General features: G+C 46.9%; 1 protein-coding gene across 1 annotated transcript in view; it reads right to left on the bottom strand.

The window, feature by feature from the left end:
* The window catches only part of pkd1a (polycystic kidney disease 1a), a 175601-nt gene that overhangs the window by 90672 nt on the left and 65891 nt on the right, over window positions 1–19038 (bottom strand). Inside the window, exons 11-16 of the mRNA XM_055907434.1 lie at window positions 18823–18976; window positions 13083–13354; window positions 12351–12820; window positions 11905–12165; window positions 9835–9943; window positions 9413–9544 (exon numbers count right to left, since the gene is read on the bottom strand). Coding sequence (XP_055763409.1) covers window positions 9413–9544; window positions 9835–9943; window positions 11905–12165; window positions 12351–12820; window positions 13083–13354; window positions 18823–18976 — 1398 coding nt within the window. The remainder of the gene's footprint in view (window positions 1–9412; window positions 9545–9834; window positions 9944–11904; window positions 12166–12350; window positions 12821–13082; window positions 13355–18822; window positions 18977–19038) is intronic.

Below are 19038 nucleotides of genomic sequence, written 5' to 3'. Positions count from 1 at the left end.
CAGTCTTCCTCCACTGTCCCAGTCCCCATACAGAGATCTAACCAGTCTTCATCTACTGTCCCAGTCCCTATACAGAGTTCTAACCAGTCTTCCTCCACTGTCCCAGTCCCCATACAGAGATCTAACCAGTCTTCATCTACTGTCCCAGTCCCCATACAGAGTTCTAACCAGTCTTCATCTACTGTCCCAGTCCCGATACAGAGATCTAACCAGTCTTCATATACTGTCCCAGTCCCTATACAGAGTTCTAACCAGTCTTCATCTACTGTCCCAGTCCCCATACAGAGTTCTAACCAGTCTTCCTCTACTGTCCCAGTCCCCATACAGAGTTCTAACCAGTCTTCATCTACTGTCCCAGTCCCCATACAGAGTTCTAACCAGTCTTCATCCACTGTCCCAGTCCCCATACAGAGTTCTAACCAATCTTCATCTACTGCCCAAGTCCCCATACAGAGTTCTAACCAGTCTTCATCTACTGTCCCAGTCCCTATACAGAGTTCTAACCAGTCTTCATCTACTGTCCCAGTCCCTATACAGAGTTCTAACCAGTCTTCCTCTACTGTCCCAGTCCCCATACAGAGTTCTAACCAGTCTTCATCTACTGTCCCAGTCCCCATACAGAGTTCTAACCAGTCTTCATCTACTGCCCAAGTCCCCATACAGAGTTCTAACCAGTCTTCCTCCACTGTCCCAGTCCCCATACAGAGATCTAACCAGTCTTCATCTACTGTCCCAGTCCCCATACAGAGTTCTAACCAGTCTTCATCTACTGTCCCAGTCCCCATACAGAGTTCTAACCAGTCTTCCTCTACTGTCCCAGTCCCCATACAGAGTTCTAACCAATCTTCATCTTCTGTCCCAGTCCCCATACAGAGTTCTAACCAGTCTTCATCTACTGTCCCAGTCCCCATACAGAGTTCTAACCAGTCTTCATCTACTGTCCCAGTCCCCATACAGAGTTCTAACCAATCTTAATCTTCTGTCCCAGTCCCCATACAGAGTTCTAACCAGTCTTCATCTACTGTCCCAGTCCCTATACAGAGTTCTAACCAGTCTTCCTCTACTGTCCCAGTCCCCATACAGAGTTCTAACCAGTCTTCATCTACTGTCCCAGTCCCCATACAGAGTTCTAACCAGTCTTCCTCTACTGTCCCAGTCCCCATACAGAGTTCTAACCAGTCTTCATCTACTGTCCCAGTCCCTATACAGAGTTCTAACCAGTCTTCATCTACTGCCCAAGTCCCCATACAGAGTTCTAACCAGTCTTCATCTACTGTCCCAGTCCCCATACAGAGTTCTAACCAGTCTTCCTCTACTGTCCCAGTCCCCATACAGAGTTCTAACCAGTCTTCATCTACTGTCCCAGTCCCCATACAGAGTTCTAACCAGTCTTCATCTACTGTCCCAGTCCCTATACAGAGTTCTAACCAATCTTCATCTACTGTCCCAGTCCCCATACAGAGTTCTAACCAGTCTTCATCTACTGTCCCAGTCCCCATACAGAGATCTAACCAGTCTTCCTCTACTGTCCCAGTCCCCATACAGAGATCTAACCAGTCTTCCTCTACTGTCCCAGTCCCCATACAGAGTTCTAACCAGTCTTCCTCCACTGTCCCAGTCCCCATACAGAGTTCTAACCAGTCTTCCTCCACTGTCCCAGTCCCCATACAGAGTTCTAACCAGTCTTCCTCCACTGTCCCAGTCCCCATACAGAGTTCTAACCAGTCTTCCTCTACTGTCCCAGTCCCCATACAGAGTTCTAACCAGTCTTCCTCCACTGTCCCAGTCCCCATACAGAGTTCTAACCAGTCTTCCTCCACTGTCCCAGTCCCCATACAGAGTTCTAACCAGTCTTCATCTACTGTCCCAGTCCCCATACAGAGTTCTAACCAGTCTTCATCTTCTGTCCCAGTCCCCATACAGAGTTCTAACCAGTCTTCATCTACTGTCCCAGTCCCTATACAGAGTTCTAGCCAGTCTTCCTCCACTGTCCCAGTCCCCATACAGAGTTCTAACCAGTCTTCATCTACTGTCCCAGTCCCTATACAGAGTTCTAGCCAGTCTTCCTCCACTGTCCCAGTCCCCATACAGAGTTCTAACCAGTCTTCCTCCACTGTCCCAGTCCCCATACAGAGTTCTAACCAGTCTTCCTCTACTGTCCCAGTCCCCATACAGAGTTCTAACCAGTCTTCATCTACTGTCCCAGTCCCTATACAGAGTTCTAACCAGTCTTCATCTCCTGTCCCAGTCCCCATACAGAGTTCTAACCAGTCTTCATCTACTGTCCCAGTCCCCATACAGAGTTCTAACCAGTCTTCCTCTACTGTCCCAGTCCCCATACAGAGTTCTAACCAGTCTTCCTCTACTGTCCCAGTCCCCATACAGAGTTCTAACCAGTCTTCCTCCACTGTCCCAGTCCCCATACAGAGTTCTAACCAGTCTTCATCTACTGTCCCAGTCCCATACAGAGTTCTAACCAGTCTTCATCTACTGTCCCAGTCCCCATACAGAGTTCTAACCAGTCTTCCTCCACTGTCCCAGTCCCTATACAGAGTTCTAACCAGTCTTCCTCTACTGTCCCAGTCCCCATACAGAGTTCTAACCAGTCTTCCTCCACTGTCCCAGTCCCTATACAGAGTTCTAACCAGTCTTCATCTACTGTCCCAGTCCCCATACAGAGTTCTAACCAGTCTTCCTCCACTGTCCCAGTCCCTATACAGAGTTCTAACCAGTCTTCATCTACTGTCCCAGTCCCCATACAGAGTTCTAACCAGTCTTCCTCTACTGTCCCAGTCCCTATACAGAGTTCTAACCAGTCTTCATATACTGTCCCAGTCCCCATACAGAGATCTAACCAGTCTTCATCTACTGTCCCAGTCCCTATACAGAGTTCTAACCAGTCTTCATCTACTGTCCCAGTCCCCATACAGAGTTCTAACCAGTCTTCATCCACTGTCCCAGTCCCCATACAGAGTTCTAACCAGTCTTCCTCTACTGTCCCAGTCCCCATACAGAGTTCTAACCAGTCTTCCTCTACTGTCCCAGTCCCCATACAGAGTTCTAACCATTCTTCGTCTACTGTCCCAGTCCCCATACAGAGTTCTAACCAGTCTTCCTCCACTGTCCCAGTCCCTATACAGAGTTCTAACCAGTCTTCATCTTCTGTCCCAGTCCCCATACAGACTTCTAACCAGTCTTCATCTACTGTCCCAGTCCCCATACAGACTTCTAACCAGTCTTCATCTACTGTCCCAGTCCCCATACAGAGTTCTAACCAGTCTTCATCTACTGTCCCAGTCCCCATACAGAGTTCTAACCAGTCTTCCTCTACTGTCCCAGTCCCCATACAGAGTTCTAACCAGTCTTCCTCCACTGTCCCAGTCCCCATACAGAGTTCTAACCAGTCTTCATCTACTGTCCCAGTCCCATACAGAGTTCTAACCAGTCTTCATCTACTGTCCCAGTCCCCATACAGAGTTCTAACCAGTCTTCCTCCACTGTCCCAGTCCCTATACAGAGTTCTAACCAGTCTTCCTCTACTGTCCCAGTCCCCATACAGAGTTCTAACCAGTCTTCCTCCACTGTCCCAGTCCCTATGCAGAGTTCTAACCAGTCTTCATCTACTGTCCCAGTCCCCATACAGAGTTCTAACCAGTCTTCCTCCACTGTCCCAGTCCCTATACAGAGTTCTAACCAGTCTTCATCTACTGTCCCAGTCCCCATACAGAGTTCTAACCAGTCTTCCTCTACTGTCCCAGTCCCTATACAGAGTTCTAACCAGTCTTCATATACTGTCCCAGTCCCCATACAGAGATCTAACCAGTCTTCATCTTCTGTCCCAGTCCCTATACAGAGTTCTAACCAGTCTTCCTCCACTGTCCCAGTCCCCATACAGAGATCTAACCAGTCTTCATCTACTGTCCCAGTCCCTATACAGAGTTCTAACCAGTCTTCCTCCACTGTCCCAGTCCCCATACAGAGATCTAACCAGTCTTCATCTACTGTCCCAGTCCCCATACAGAGTTCTAACCAGTCTTCATCTACTGTCCCAGTCCCGATACAGAGATCTAACCAGTCTTCATATACTGTCCCAGTCCCTATACAGAGTTCTAACCAGTCTTCATCTACTGTCCCAGTCCCCATACAGAGTTCTAACCAGTCTTCCTCTACTGTCCCAGTCCCCATACAGAGTTCTAACCAGTCTTCATCTACTGTCCCAGTCCCCATACAGAGTTCTAACCAGTCTTCATCCACTGTCCCAGTCCCCATACAGAGTTCTAACCAATCTTCATCTACTGCCCAAGTCCCCATACAGAGTTCTAACCAGTCTTCATCTACTGTCCCAGTCCCTATACAGAGTTCTAACCAGTCTTCATCTACTGTCCCAGTCCCTATACAGAGTTCTAACCAGTCTTCCTCTACTGTCCCAGTCCCCATACAGAGTTCTAACCAGTCTTCATCTACTGTCCCAGTCCCCATACAGAGTTCTAACCAGTCTTCATCTACTGCCCAAGTCCCCATACAGAGTTCTAACCAGTCTTCCTCCACTGTCCCAGTCCCCATACAGAGATCTAACCAGTCTTCATCTACTGTCCCAGTCCCCATACAGAGTTCTAACCAGTCTTCATCTACTGTCCCAGTCCCCATACAGAGTTCTAACCAGTCTTCCTCTACTGTCCCAGTCCCCATACAGAGTTCTAACCAATCTTCATCTTCTGTCCCAGTCCCCATACAGAGTTCTAACCAGTCTTCATCTACTGTCCCAGTCCCCATACAGAGTTCTAACCAGTCTTCATCTACTGTCCCAGTCCCCATACAGAGTTCTAACCAATCTTAATCTTCTGTCCCAGTCCCCATACAGAGTTCTAACCAGTCTTCATCTACTGTCCCAGTCCCTATACAGAGTTCTAACCAGTCTTCCTCTACTGTCCCAGTCCCCATACAGAGTTCTAACCAGTCTTCATCTACTGTCCCAGTCCCCATACAGAGTTCTAACCAGTCTTCCTCTACTGTCCCAGTCCCCATACAGAGTTCTAACCAGTCTTCATCTACTGTCCCAGTCCCTATACAGAGTTCTAACCAGTCTTCATCTACTGCCCAAGTCCCCATACAGAGTTCTAACCAGTCTTCATCTACTGTCCCAGTCCCCATACAGAGTTCTAACCAGTCTTCCTCTACTGTCCCAGTCCCCATACAGAGTTCTAACCAGTCTTCATCTACTGTCCCAGTCCCCATACAGAGTTCTAACCAGTCTTCATCTACTGTCCCAGTCCCTATACAGAGTTCTAACCAATCTTCATCTACTGTCCCAGTCCCCATACAGAGTTCTAACCAGTCTTCATCTACTGTCCCAGTCCCCATACAGAGATCTAACCAGTCTTCCTCTACTGTCCCAGTCCCCATACAGAGATCTAACCAGTCTTCCTCTACTGTCCCAGTCCCCATACAGAGTTCTAACCAGTCTTCCTCCACTGTCCCAGTCCCCATACAGAGTTCTAACCAGTCTTCCTCCACTGTCCCAGTCCCCATACAGAGTTCTAACCAGTCTTCCTCCACTGTCCCAGTCCCCATACAGAGTTCTAACCAGTCTTCCTCTACTGTCCCAGTCCCCATACAGAGTTCTAACCAGTCTTCCTCCACTGTCCCAGTCCCCATACAGAGTTCTAACCAGTCTTCCTCCACTGTCCCAGTCCCCATACAGAGTTCTAACCAGTCTTCATCTACTGTCCCAGTCCCCATACAGAGTTCTAACCAGTCTTCATCTTCTGTCCCAGTCCCCATACAGAGTTCTAACCAGTCTTCATCTACTGTCCCAGTCCCTATACAGAGTTCTAGCCAGTCTTCCTCCACTGTCCCAGTCCCCATACAGAGTTCTAACCAGTCTTCATCTACTGTCCCAGTCCCTATACAGAGTTCTAGCCAGTCTTCCTCCACTGTCCCAGTCCCCATACAGAGTTCTAACCAGTCTTCCTCCACTGTCCCAGTCCCCATACAGAGTTCTAACCAGTCTTCCTCTACTGTCCCAGTCCCCATACAGAGTTCTAACCAGTCTTCATCTACTGTCCCAGTCCCTATACAGAGTTCTAACCAGTCTTCATCTCCTGTCCCAGTCCCCATACAGAGTTCTAACCAGTCTTCATCTACTGTCCCAGTCCCCATACAGAGTTCTAACCAGTCTTCCTCTACTGTCCCAGTCCCCATACAGAGTTCTAACCAGTCTTCCTCTACTGTCCCAGTCCCCATACAGAGTTCTAACCAGTCTTCCTCCACTGTCCCAGTCCCCATACAGAGTTCTAACCAGTCTTCATCTACTGTCCCAGTCCCATACAGAGTTCTAACCAGTCTTCATCTACTGTCCCAGTCCCCATACAGAGTTCTAACCAGTCTTCCTCCACTGTCCCAGTCCCTATACAGAGTTCTAACCAGTCTTCCTCTACTGTCCCAGTCCCCATACAGAGTTCTAACCAGTCTTCCTCCACTGTCCCAGTCCCTATACAGAGTTCTAACCAGTCTTCATCTACTGTCCCAGTCCCCATACAGAGTTCTAACCAGTCTTCCTCCACTGTCCCAGTCCCTATACAGAGTTCTAACCAGTCTTCATCTACTGTCCCAGTCCCCATACAGAGTTCTAACCAGTCTTCCTCTACTGTCCCAGTCCCTATACAGAGTTCTAACCAGTCTTCATATACTGTCCCAGTCCCCATACAGAGATCTAACCAGTCTTCATCTACTGTCCCAGTCCCTATACAGAGTTCTAACCAGTCTTCCTCCACTGTCCCAGTCCCCATACAGAGATCTAACCAGTCTTCATCTACTGTCCCAGTCCCCATACAGAGTTCTAACCAGTCTTCCTCCACTGTCCCAGTCCCTATACAGAGTTCTAACCAGTCTTCATCTACTGTCCCAGTCCCCATACAGAGTTCTAACCAGTCTTCCTCTACTGTCCCAGTCCCCATACAGAGTTCTAACCAGTCTTCATCTACTGTCCCAGTCCCCATACAGAGTTCTAACCAGTCTTCCTCTACTGTCCCAGTCCCCATACAGAGTTCTAACCAGTCTTCATCTTCTGTCCCAGTCCCCATACAGAGTTCTAACCAGTCTTCCTCCACTGTCCCAGTCCCCATACAGACTTCTAACCAGTCTTCATCTACTGTCCCAGTCCCCATACAGAGTTCTAACCAGTCTTCCTCCACTGTCCCAGTCCCCATACAGAGTTCTAACCAGTCTTCCTCTACTGTCCCAGTCCCCATACAGAGTTCTAACCAGTCTTCATCTACTGTCCCAGTCCCTATACAGAGTTCTAACCAGTCTTCATCTCCTGTCCCAGTCCCCATACAGAGTTCTAACCAGTCTTCATCTACTGTCCCAGTCCCCATACAGAGTTCTAACCAGTCTTCCTCTACTGTCCCAGTCCCCATACAGAGTTCTAACCAGTCTTCCTCTACTGTCCCAGTCCCCATACAGAGTTCTAACCAGTCTTCCTCCACTGTCCCAGTCCCCATACAGAGTTCTAACCAGTCTTCCTCTACTGTCCCAGTCCCCATACAGAGTTCTAACCAGTCTTCCTCCACTGTCCCAGTCCCCATACAGAGTTCTAACCAGTCTTCATCTACTGTCCCAGTCCCATACAGAGTTCTAACCAGTCTTCATCTACTGTCCCAGTCCCCATACAGAGTTCTAACCAGTCTTCCTCCACTGTCCCAGTCCCTATACAGAGTTCTAACCAGTCTTCCTCTACTGTCCCAGTCCCCATACAGAGTTCTAACCAGTCTTCCTCCACTGTCCCAGTCCCTATACAGAGTTCTAACCAGTCTTCATCTACTGTCCCAGTCCCCATACAGAGTTCTAACCAGTCTTCCTCTACTGTCCCAGTCCCTATACAGAGTTCTAACCAGTCTTCATCTACTGTCCCAGTCCCCATACAGAGTTCTAACCAGTCTTCCTCTACTGTCCCAGTCCCTATACAGAGTTCTAACCAGTCTTCATATACTGTCCCAGTCCCCATACAGAGATCTAACCAGTCTTCATCTACTGTCCCAGTCCCTATACAGAGTTCTAACCAGTCTTCCTCCACTGTCCCAGTCCCCATACAGAGATCTAACCAGTCTTCATCTACTGTCCCAGTCCCCATACAGAGTTCTAACCAGTCTTCCTCCACTGTCCCAGTCCCTATACAGAGTTCTAACCAGTCTTCATCTACTGTCCCAGTCCCCATACAGAGTTCTAACCAGTCTTCCTCTACTGTCCCAGTCCCCATACAGAGTTCTAACCAGTCTTCATCTACTGTCCCAGTCCCCATACAGAGTTCTAACCAGTCTTCATCTTCTGTCCCAGTCCCCATACAGACTTCTAACCAGTCTTCATCTACTGTCCCAGTCCCCATACAGAGTTCTAACCAGTCTTCATCTACTGCCCAAGTCCCCATACAGAGTTCTAACCAGTCTTCATCTTCTGTCCCAGTCCCCATACAGAGTTCTAACCAGTCTTCATCTACTGTCCCAGTCCCCATACAGAGTTCTAACCAGTCTTCATCTACTGTCCCAGTCCCCATACAGAGATCCAACCAGTCTCCTCTGATTCAAAACACACGTGACTGCCCTCCTTGACAACGAACCAACCAATTGAGCTCTACAAAAAGGTACCAATTGGATAGCTCCATGGGTGACATTTCAAGCTAACTGTAGACGGAGCTTACGGCACGTTCTTCATGACTCTGTTATAACTCTGTTATGACTCTGTTATGACTCTATTTTACATTTACATTTAAGTCATTTAGCTCTTATCCAGAGCGACTTACTCTATGACTCTGTTGACTCTGTTATAACTCTGTTGACCCTGTTATAACTCTGTTGACCCTGTTATGACCCTGTTGACTCTGTTATAACTCTGTTGACTCTGTTATGACTCTGTTATAACGCTGTTATAACTCTGTTATGACCCTGTTATAACTCTGTTAACAGGGGTTTCCCATCACATTTCTGAGGTAGAGATTTCCCATAACTACAGATCTAGGATTTGAACTCTGTGTTTGTCATGCTGGTGTTGCACAGAAGTGGTGGATGAGTTGGTGGGGAGTCTCCTTTCAGATCTGGTGGAAACTGACGCCGAAAGCAGCAGGACATGGGGCCCATATATCAGTGTCATCTATGTTGGATTGTGTGTGTGTGTGTGTGTGTGTCTGTGTGTGTGTCTGTGTGTGTGTGTGTGTGTGTGTGTGTGTGTGTGTGTGTATGTGTGTGTGTGTGTGTGTGTGTGTGTGTGTGTGTGTGTGTGTGTGTGTGTGTGTGTGTGTGTGTGTGTGTGTGTGGTATGTGTGTGTGTGTGTGTGTGTGTGTGTGTGTGTGTGTGTGTGTGTGTGTGTGTGTGTGTGTGTGTGTGTGTGTGTGTGTGTGTGTGTGTGTGTGTGTCTCACCGATAGTTTGTAGACAGCTGGGTTCTGGTATATGATGTTCAGCACTGTGTTGTAGTAGGTGAAGTAGGGCTTATCATCCACCGTCCATTTAAAGGTTGGGTTGGAACCGCCCTCTACAGCAGCAGTATAGCTCTGGAACACACAGAGAGGACATCACACACACACACACACACACCCCCAACACACACACGCACCCAACACACACACCCCCAACACACACACACAGACACACTCAACAACACCCCCCCCAACACACACACCCCCAACACACACACACACACACACACACACACACACACACACACACACACACACACACACACACACACACACACACACACACACACACACACACACACACACACACACACACACAGAGACAGACACACACACACAGACACACACAGACACATTGAACTCACCACGACTGATTCCATGAGGACTCTGTGTCTGGGATGAGGCTGGACCACCAGACCTCTCAGAGGTTCCTCCACCCCGACCAACAGGCTGAGACTGGCCTCCGTCACCTCGCTGTGCACACACACACACACACACACACACACACACACACACACACACACACACACACACACACACACACACACACACACACACACACACACACACACACACGTGATGAGCAACATTGAGACTTGAAGACTTGTGTTAGCTTCCCTAACAGACTGATATACTGTATTTGATATACTATATGTAAATATACTGTATGTGATATACTGTATGTAGATATACTGTATGTAGATATACTCTATGTGATATACTGTATGTAGATATACTGTATGTGATATACTGTATGTAGATATACTGTATGTGATATTCCCTATGTAGATATACTCTATGTGATATACTGTATGTAGATATACTGTATGTGATATACTCTATGTGATATACTGTATGTAGATATACTGTATGTAGATATACTGTATGTGATATACTGTATGTAGATATACTGTATGTGATATACTGTATGTAGATATACTGTATGTAGATATACTGTATGTGATATACTGTATGTAGATATACTGTATGTAGATATACTCTATGTGATATACTGTATGTAGATATACTGTATGTGATATACTGTATGTGATATACTGTATGTGATATACTCTATGTGATATACTGTATGTAGATATACTGTATGTAGATATACTGTATGTAGATATACTGTATGTGATATACTGTATGTGATATACTATATGTAGATATACTCTATGTGATATACTGTATGTAGATATACTGTATGTAGATATACTCTATGTGATATACTGTATGTAGATATACTGTATGTGATATACTGTATGTAGATATACTGTATGTAGATATACTGTATGTAGATATGCTGTATGTGATATACTATATGTAGATATACTCTATGTGATATACTGTATGTAGATATACTGTATGTAGATATACTCTATGTGATATACTGTATGTAGATATACTGTATGTGATATACTGTATGTAGATATACTGTATGTAGATATACTGTATGTAGATATGCTGTATGTGATATACTGTATGTAGATATACTGTATGTGATATACTGTAAGTGATATACTGTATGTGATATGCTGTATGTAGATATACTGTATGTAGATATACTGTATGTGATATACTGTATGTGATATACTGTATGTGATATACTGTATGTAGATATACTGTATGTGATATACTGTATGTGATATACTGTATGTGATATACTGTATGTAGATATACTGTATGTAGATATACTCTATGTGATATACTGTATGTGATATACTGTATGTAGATATACTGTATGTGATATACTGTATGTGATATACTGTAAGTGATATACTATATGTAGATATACTGTATGTAGATATACTGTATGTGATATACTGTATGTGATATACTCTATGTAGATATACTGTATGTGATATACTGTATGTAGATATACTGTATGTAGATATACTGTATGTAGATATGCTGTATGTAGATATACTGTATGTAGATATACTCTATGTAGATATACTGTATGTAGATATACTGTATGTGATATACTGTATGTAGATATACTGTATGTAGATATACTGTATGTAGATATACTGTATGTGATATACTGTATGTAGATATACTGTATGTAGATATACTGTATGTAGATATACTCTATGTAGATATACTGTATGTAGATATACTGTATGTAGATATACTATATGTAGATATACTATATGTAGATATACTGTATGTAGATACACTCTTAGAGAAAAGGGTTCCAGAAGGGTTCGCTGTCCCCATAGCAGAACCCTTTTTGGTTCCAGGTAGAACCCTTTTTGTTTCCAGGGTAGAACCATTCTGGGTTGTATGTAGAACCCTCTGTGGAACATGGAACCAAAAGGGTTCTACCTGGAACCAAAGGGTTCTCCTATTGGGACAGCCGAAGATCCCTTTTATGTTCTAGAACGCACCCTTTGTTCAGTGTATGGATGTATAGAATCCTAGAGATATCTGACCTTTGTGCTGACAGATTCACCACCACTGGCCCCCTCTCGTCCCCTAGGCCCAGATCTATCACCGCAAACAGACTGTGGCTCTGGTTCTCCCCCCCGCTCCCTGGTTCTCCTGCCCTGCCTGCCCCTCTACACTCCCCCACAGTGGGCAGGAAGTCAGGGGGGCAGTGGTCCTGGAAGAAGACACTCTGGTTGCTTCCCTGCCAGTGGACTTTGGCTCCGTACTGGGAGTGGACCCGGAGCAGAACCACCGTCTGGTTGGGCCTGGATCACAATCACAATCATTTGTATTTGCATTTGTATTTAATTCACGTGTACCAGGAATTTGACCAGGTGAAATGGTACTGATAATATCTTACAATAAACAGAATATACAAGACAGAATATTAATAAAGTAATTTATGAATCCAATCCAATCAAACACAACACAACACAACACATCACGTTACCTGAAGTAGTAGGTTCCGTTCTGAGAGTGGGGGTGGAGGACGGTGAGGCCCAGGGGAGGGACCACGCGGACGGGACATGACGCCGTGACGGGGAAGGCAGGGTCGTCGGAGGTCACCTCCAGGCTATAGAGCCCCGGCTGGGGGAGGCCGGAGGAGAGCTGGGACCCCTGTAGCTGGGTCTCGCTATGCCCAACGTAGAGCACCCTGATCGGGCAGACCACGTCCGCAGCCCAGCCTCCTCCTCGAACATCCTCCAGGGATATTTCAACGCTCTGGTCCAGGTCCACGGAACCTTCTGATTGGTTGGAGTTGGCCCACAGCCAGTCGGATTGGTTGAGGGCCAGGATTGGCTGTCGCCACGGCGACTGGGGTGAAGGGTCGCAGCGGAGCAGGGAGGCGGGGCCGGCGTCGTGCTGCAGGCCGATGATGTCGCCGGGGGAGACCAACAGATCCTCGACACGCTCCCTCACCTGAGGGGGAAGGAGAGGAGGAGAGAGGAGGTCAGATTGTTTTAAAAGTACTAGTTGTGTTTTGTTGTGTGTAGTTGTGTGTATCACTGTAGGTGTTTTGTTCTTTCTTCATTGTGTTCATTTGGTGAGTGTGTGTGTGTGTGTGTGTGTGTGTGTGTGTGTGTGTGTGTGTGTGTGTGTGTGTGTGTGTGTGTGTGTGTGTGTGTGCGTGTGCGTGTGCGTGTGCGTGTGCGTGTGTGTGTGTGTGCGTCCATCCACTCACCAGTATGTGTGTAACAGGTCCAGCAGGCAGTTTAACCACCACCTCATCCACCAGGCTGTAGCTAGGACGCAGCGCCCCGGGTGGCAGAGGGACTGCCTGGGTACAGTTGGCACAGGATCCAGAGTGGCAGGGGCTGGCTAGGGGTAGGCAGCGGCCCAGGAAGGGGCACCACTGCTGGGGAGGAGGGCAGGAGGTGGAGGGTAAAGGAGTGGAGGTGCTGGGCTCCATGGAGACACACAGAGCCACAGGATGACATAGGGGACCACCGCATCCTGGAGGGAGGAGAGTCGGGGTCATCATGAAACATCATGACAGAAACATCAACATGACAGAAACATCAACATGACAGAAACATCATCATGACAGAAACATCAACATGACAGAAACATCAACATGACAGAAACATCATCATGACAGAAACATCATCATGACAGAAACATCAACATGACAGAAACATCATGACAGAAACATCAACATGACAGAAACATCAACATGACAGAAACATCATCATGACCGAAACATCAACATGACAGAAACATCATCATGACAGAAACATCATCATGACAGAAACATCATCATGACAGAAACATCATCATGACAGAAACATCATCATGACAGAAACATCATCATGACAGAAACATCAACATGACAGAAACATTAACATGACAGAAACATCATCATGACAGAAACATCAACATGACAGAAACATCAACATGACAGAAACATCATGACAGAAACATCAACATGACAGAAACATCATGACAGAAACATCAACATGACAGAAACATCATGACAGAAACATCAACATGACAGAAACATCAACATGACAGAAACATCAACATGACAGAAACATCAACATGACAGAAACATCAACATGACAGAAACATCATGACAGAAACATCAACATGACAGAAACATCATGACAGAAACATCATCATGACAGAAACATCATCATGACAGAAACATCAACATGACAGAAACATCAACATGACAGAAACATCAACATGACAGAAACATCATGACAGAAACATCAACATGACAGAAACATCAACATGACAGAAACATCAACATGACAGAAACATCATGACAGAAACATCAACATGACAGAAACATCATCATGACAGAAACATCAACATGACAGAAACATCATCATGACAGAAACATCAACATGACAGAAACATCATGACAGAAACATCAACATGACAGAAACATCAACATGACAGAAACATCATGACAGAAACATCAACATGACAGAAACATCAACATGACAGAAACATCATCATGACAGAAACATCAACATGACAGAAACATCAACATGACAGAAACATCATGACAGAAACATCAACATGACAGAAACATCATGACAGAAACATCAACATGACAGAAACATCATGACAGAAACATCAACATGACAGAAACATCATGACAGAAACATCAACATGACAGAAACATCAACATGACAGAAACATCATCATGACAGAAACATCATCATGACAGAAACATCATCATGACAGAAACATCAACATGACAGAAACATCAACATGACAGAAACATCAACATGACAGAAACATCATGACAGAAACATCAACATGACAGAAACATCATGACAGAAACATCAACATGACAGAAACATCATGACAGAAACATCAACATGACAGAAACATCATCATGACAGAAACATCATCATGACAGAAACATCCACATGACAGAAACATCAACATGACAGAAACATCAACATGACAGAAACATCATCATGACAGAAACATCATGACAGAAACATCATCATGACAGAAACATCCAGTGCTTAATTTGAGACAGAACAGGATCCGGCACCTCTACGTTTTGGACTGTTTTCATCCAGAACCTATGTGGCCGGATCAGGTACCTCTCGTGATACATTTTGCAAAGTAAAAATGATTATAAAAGCGTTCAAAGTTAATGTGAATTGCCTGATAGTTGATTCGGACCGGGCCTGATAGTTGATTCGGACCGGGCCTGATAGTTGATGCGGGCCGGGCCTGATAGTTGATTCGGACCGGGCCTGATAGTTGATTCGGACCGGGCCTGATAGTTGATACGGACCGGGCCTGATAGTTGATTCGGACCGGGCCTGATAGTTGATTCGGACCGGGCCTGATAGTTGATTCGGACCGGGCCTGATAGTTGATTCGGAACGGGCCTGATCGTTGATTCGGGCCGGGCCTGAATGTTGATTCGGACCGGGCCTGATAGTTGCTTCGGGCCGGGCCTGAATGTTGATTCGGACCGGGCCTGATAGTTGATTCGGACCGGGCCTGATAGTTGATTCGGGCCGGGCCTGATAGTTGATTCGGGCCGGGCCTGATAGTTGATTCGGGCCGGGCCTGAATGTTGATTCGGACCGGGCCTGATAGTTGATTCGGACCGGGCCTGATAGTTGATTCGGACCGGGCCTGATAGTTGATTCGGACCGGGCCTGATAGTTGATTCAAACCGGGCCTGATAGTTGATTCAAACCGGGCCTGATAGTTGATTCAAACCGGGCCTGATAGTTGATTCGGACCGGGCCTGATAGTTGATTCGGGCCGGCCTTATGGTTTGTGCAACATTGCAACCTGTTTGAGACCAACACGTAGCTGTGTGAGTAGCAAGCCTGTATCTCTCACAGAACTAGAATGAGATTCACTTTCTGTGTTCTCTCTCTCTGTTCTGATAGACATGAGCCTGCAACTCCCGTCTCTCCAGCGTTGCACTTCATCATTTATTTAGTTACAGAATTACTGCTGTCTGTTCAGAAAGAAATGAAATCATTCAGAATGTCCAACTACACCATGAGAAGGCCTATCATTTAGCCACAGAGGATCAATAGCTTCTTTTAAAAACTGCCTGGCTGTGGATTGTGTGTAGCCCAATAACAAGGCCTACAGTCAGGAATGTTCTGCAAATCTGTCAGTGATCGACAGCATGCAGACAAAACAGGCCTTTCACAACATTACAAACACAAATCGCAGGAAAACACAGGTTGGAAAGCAAATGTCTCCTGCAGAAAACAGAAGACTCTAATCTGTCTGCTGTAGGCTGACAAAATCTCCTCACATCGTGTCTCCTCACATCGTGTCTCCTCACATCGTGTCTCCTCACATCGTGTCTCCTCACATCGTGTCTCCTCACATCGTGTCTCCTCACATCGTGTCTCCTCACATCGAGTCTCCTCACATCGTGTCTCCTCACATCGTGTCTCCTCACATCGTGTCTCCACACATCGTGTCTCCTCACATCGTGTCTCCTCACATCGTGTCTCCACACATCGTGTCTCCTCACATCGTGTCTCCTCACATCGTGTCTCCTCACATCGTGTCTCCTCACATCGTGTCTCCTCACATCGTGTCTCCACACATCGTGTCTCCTCACATCGTGTCTCCTCACATCGAGTCTCCTCACATCGTGTCTCCTCACATCGTGTCTCCTCACATCGTGTCTCCACACATCGTGTCTCCTCACATCGTGTCTCCACACATCGTGTCTCCTCACATCGTGTCTCCTCACATCGTGTCTCCTCACATCGTGTCTCCACACATCGTGTCTCCTCACATCGTGTCTCCACACATCGTGTCTCCTCACATCGTGTCTCCACACATCGTGCCTCCTCACATCGTGCCTCCTCACATCTTGACTCCTCACATCTTGTCTCCACACATCGTGTCTCCTCACATCGTGTCTCCTCACATCTTGTCTCCTCACATCGTGTCTCCTCACATCGTGTCTCCTCACATCGTGTCTCCTCACATCGTGTCTCCTCACATCGAGTCTCCTCACATCGAGTCTCCTCACATCGTGTCTCCTCACATCGTGTCTCCTCACATCGTGTCTCCTCACATCGTGTCTCCTCACATCGAGTCTCCTCACATCGTGTCTCCTCACATCGAGTCTCCTCACATCGTGTCTCCTCACATCGTGTCTCCTCACATCGTGTCTCCTCACATCGAGTCTCCTCACATCGTGTCTCCTCACATCGTGTCTCCTCACATCGTGTCTCCTCACATCGTGTCTCCTCACATCTAGGTCTAGACTATTTACGTGTTCAAGACAAGGTCGATTTTTATTGATCTCAGATTCTCAGTTTGTCAGTTTCAAAGTAGCCTGCAATTTGTGAGTCATTGAAAAAGATTCTGTCAGTCTCCAGTCATCTACAGAATTGCATGAAATGCGTTTATAAAAAGCAAGACTTTTCCCGGCCCCTCGGCTACTTAACATGTTCCCAGTGTGTGAAGCTTCTCTAAGTGCCTCTACTCTACGGCTCTATGCTGCTACGCAAATGTGATGATATGCATGAAGGATTTATTACATAAGGGCATTTGGTTCCGGAACCTCCCAATGGAAACATCCTCATGACAAGAAACATCAGAATCTGTCATTTCAGCCTTCGTTTTTACGACTTAAGCAGTTCAGAGTATTGAGCTTTCTGTCTTGACAGATGAAAAACAGAAAAACTAAACTAAACTTTCCACTGACAGGAAGCCAAAAGGCAGAGGAAGAGATGGAGGGATGGAGAGGATGGGAGAGAAGGAGAGAGCTGGAAGAGGGAGAGAAAGAGAGAGCTGGCAGAGGGAGAGAAAGAGAGAGCTGGCAGAGGGAGAGAAAGAGAGAGCTGGCAGAGGGAGAGAAAGAGGGAGAGAAAGAGAGAGCTGGCAGAGGGATAGAAAGAGAGATGGCAGAGGGAGGGAGAGAGAGAGAGCGGGAGGGAGAGAGAGAGAGAGCTGGCAGAGGGAGAGAAAGAGAGATGGCAGAGGGAGGGAGAGAGAGAGAGAGCTGGCAAAGGGAGAGAAAGAGAGAGCTGGCAGAGGGAGAGAAAGAGAGAGCTGGCAGAAGGAGAGAAAGAGAGAGCTGGCAGAGGGAGAGAAAGAGAGATGGCAGAGGGAGGGAGAGAGCGGGAGGGAGAGAGAGAGAGAGATGGCAGAGTGAGAGAGAGAGAGAGCTGGCAGAGAAAGCACAAGAGCTGAAGTTTTGGGTGAATATTTTAGAGATGAGCAGTGTTTGCAATCAGCGATTGTGTGTGTGTGTTAGCGGAGTGTGTGTGTGCTTGTGGATGTGTGTAGATAGTGTTCTTGGCAGAATATCAATCGCCCAATAAGCAGACTCTCTCTCTCTCTCCCTCTGCCATCTCTCTCTCTCTCTCTCCCTCCCTCCGCTCTCTCCCTCCCTCTGCCATCTCTCTCTCTCCCTCCGCCATCTCTCTCCCTTCCTCACTCCGCCATCTCTCTCTCTCTCCCTCCCTCCGCTCTCTCTCTCTCTCCCTCTGCCATCTCTCTCTCTCTCCCTCCCTCCGCTCTCTCTCTCCCTCCCTCCGCCATCTCTCTCTCTCCCTCCGCCATCTCTCTCTCTCCCTCTGCCATCCCTCTCTCTCCCTCCCTCCACTCTCTCTCTCCCTCCCACTGCCATCTCTCTCTCTCCCTCCGCCATCTCTCTCCCTTCCTCCCTCTGCCATCTCTCTCTCTCCCTCCGCCATATCTCTCTCCCTCCCTCCGCTCTCTCTCTCTCTCTCCCTCTGCCATCTCTCTCTCTCTCCCTCCCTCCGCTCTCTCTCTCCCTCCCTCCCTCCGCTCTCTCTCTCCTTTTTTCTATTTCTGTAATTTCTTCTTCTCCCTTTTCTCTTCCTCTTTGTTCTGTGTTATTCTCTTCTGCTTCCGTGTCTCTGTGTGTGTGTGTGTGTGTGTGCGTGTGCGTGTGTGTGTGTGTTATTGGTCTGTCTATGTGTCCTCACCAGGCAGCAGCAGGGTCAGTCCAGGGCGCTGGTCACAGTGAGGTCTGTAGATCTGTAGGACAAGCTGAGTGTGTGAGGACAGCTCCTGACAGATGAACTCTACAGATGACACACGACCTGCCTGAACAAAACCCAACGCTGGGAACAACAGGAGCTGAAGAGGAGAGAGAGAGAGTGGAGGAGAGAGAGAGAGGGGAGGAGAGAGGGGAGGAGGAG

Source organism: Salvelinus fontinalis, chromosome 40 (genome assembly GCF_029448725.1).
Source record: "Salvelinus fontinalis isolate EN_2023a chromosome 40, ASM2944872v1, whole genome shotgun sequence".
In the NCBI taxonomy this organism is placed as follows: domain Eukaryota; kingdom Metazoa; phylum Chordata; class Actinopteri; order Salmoniformes; family Salmonidae; genus Salvelinus; species Salvelinus fontinalis.
The sequence above is the reverse complement of the archived record's forward strand: the minus strand, read 5'-3'. Positions and strand labels throughout refer to the sequence as shown.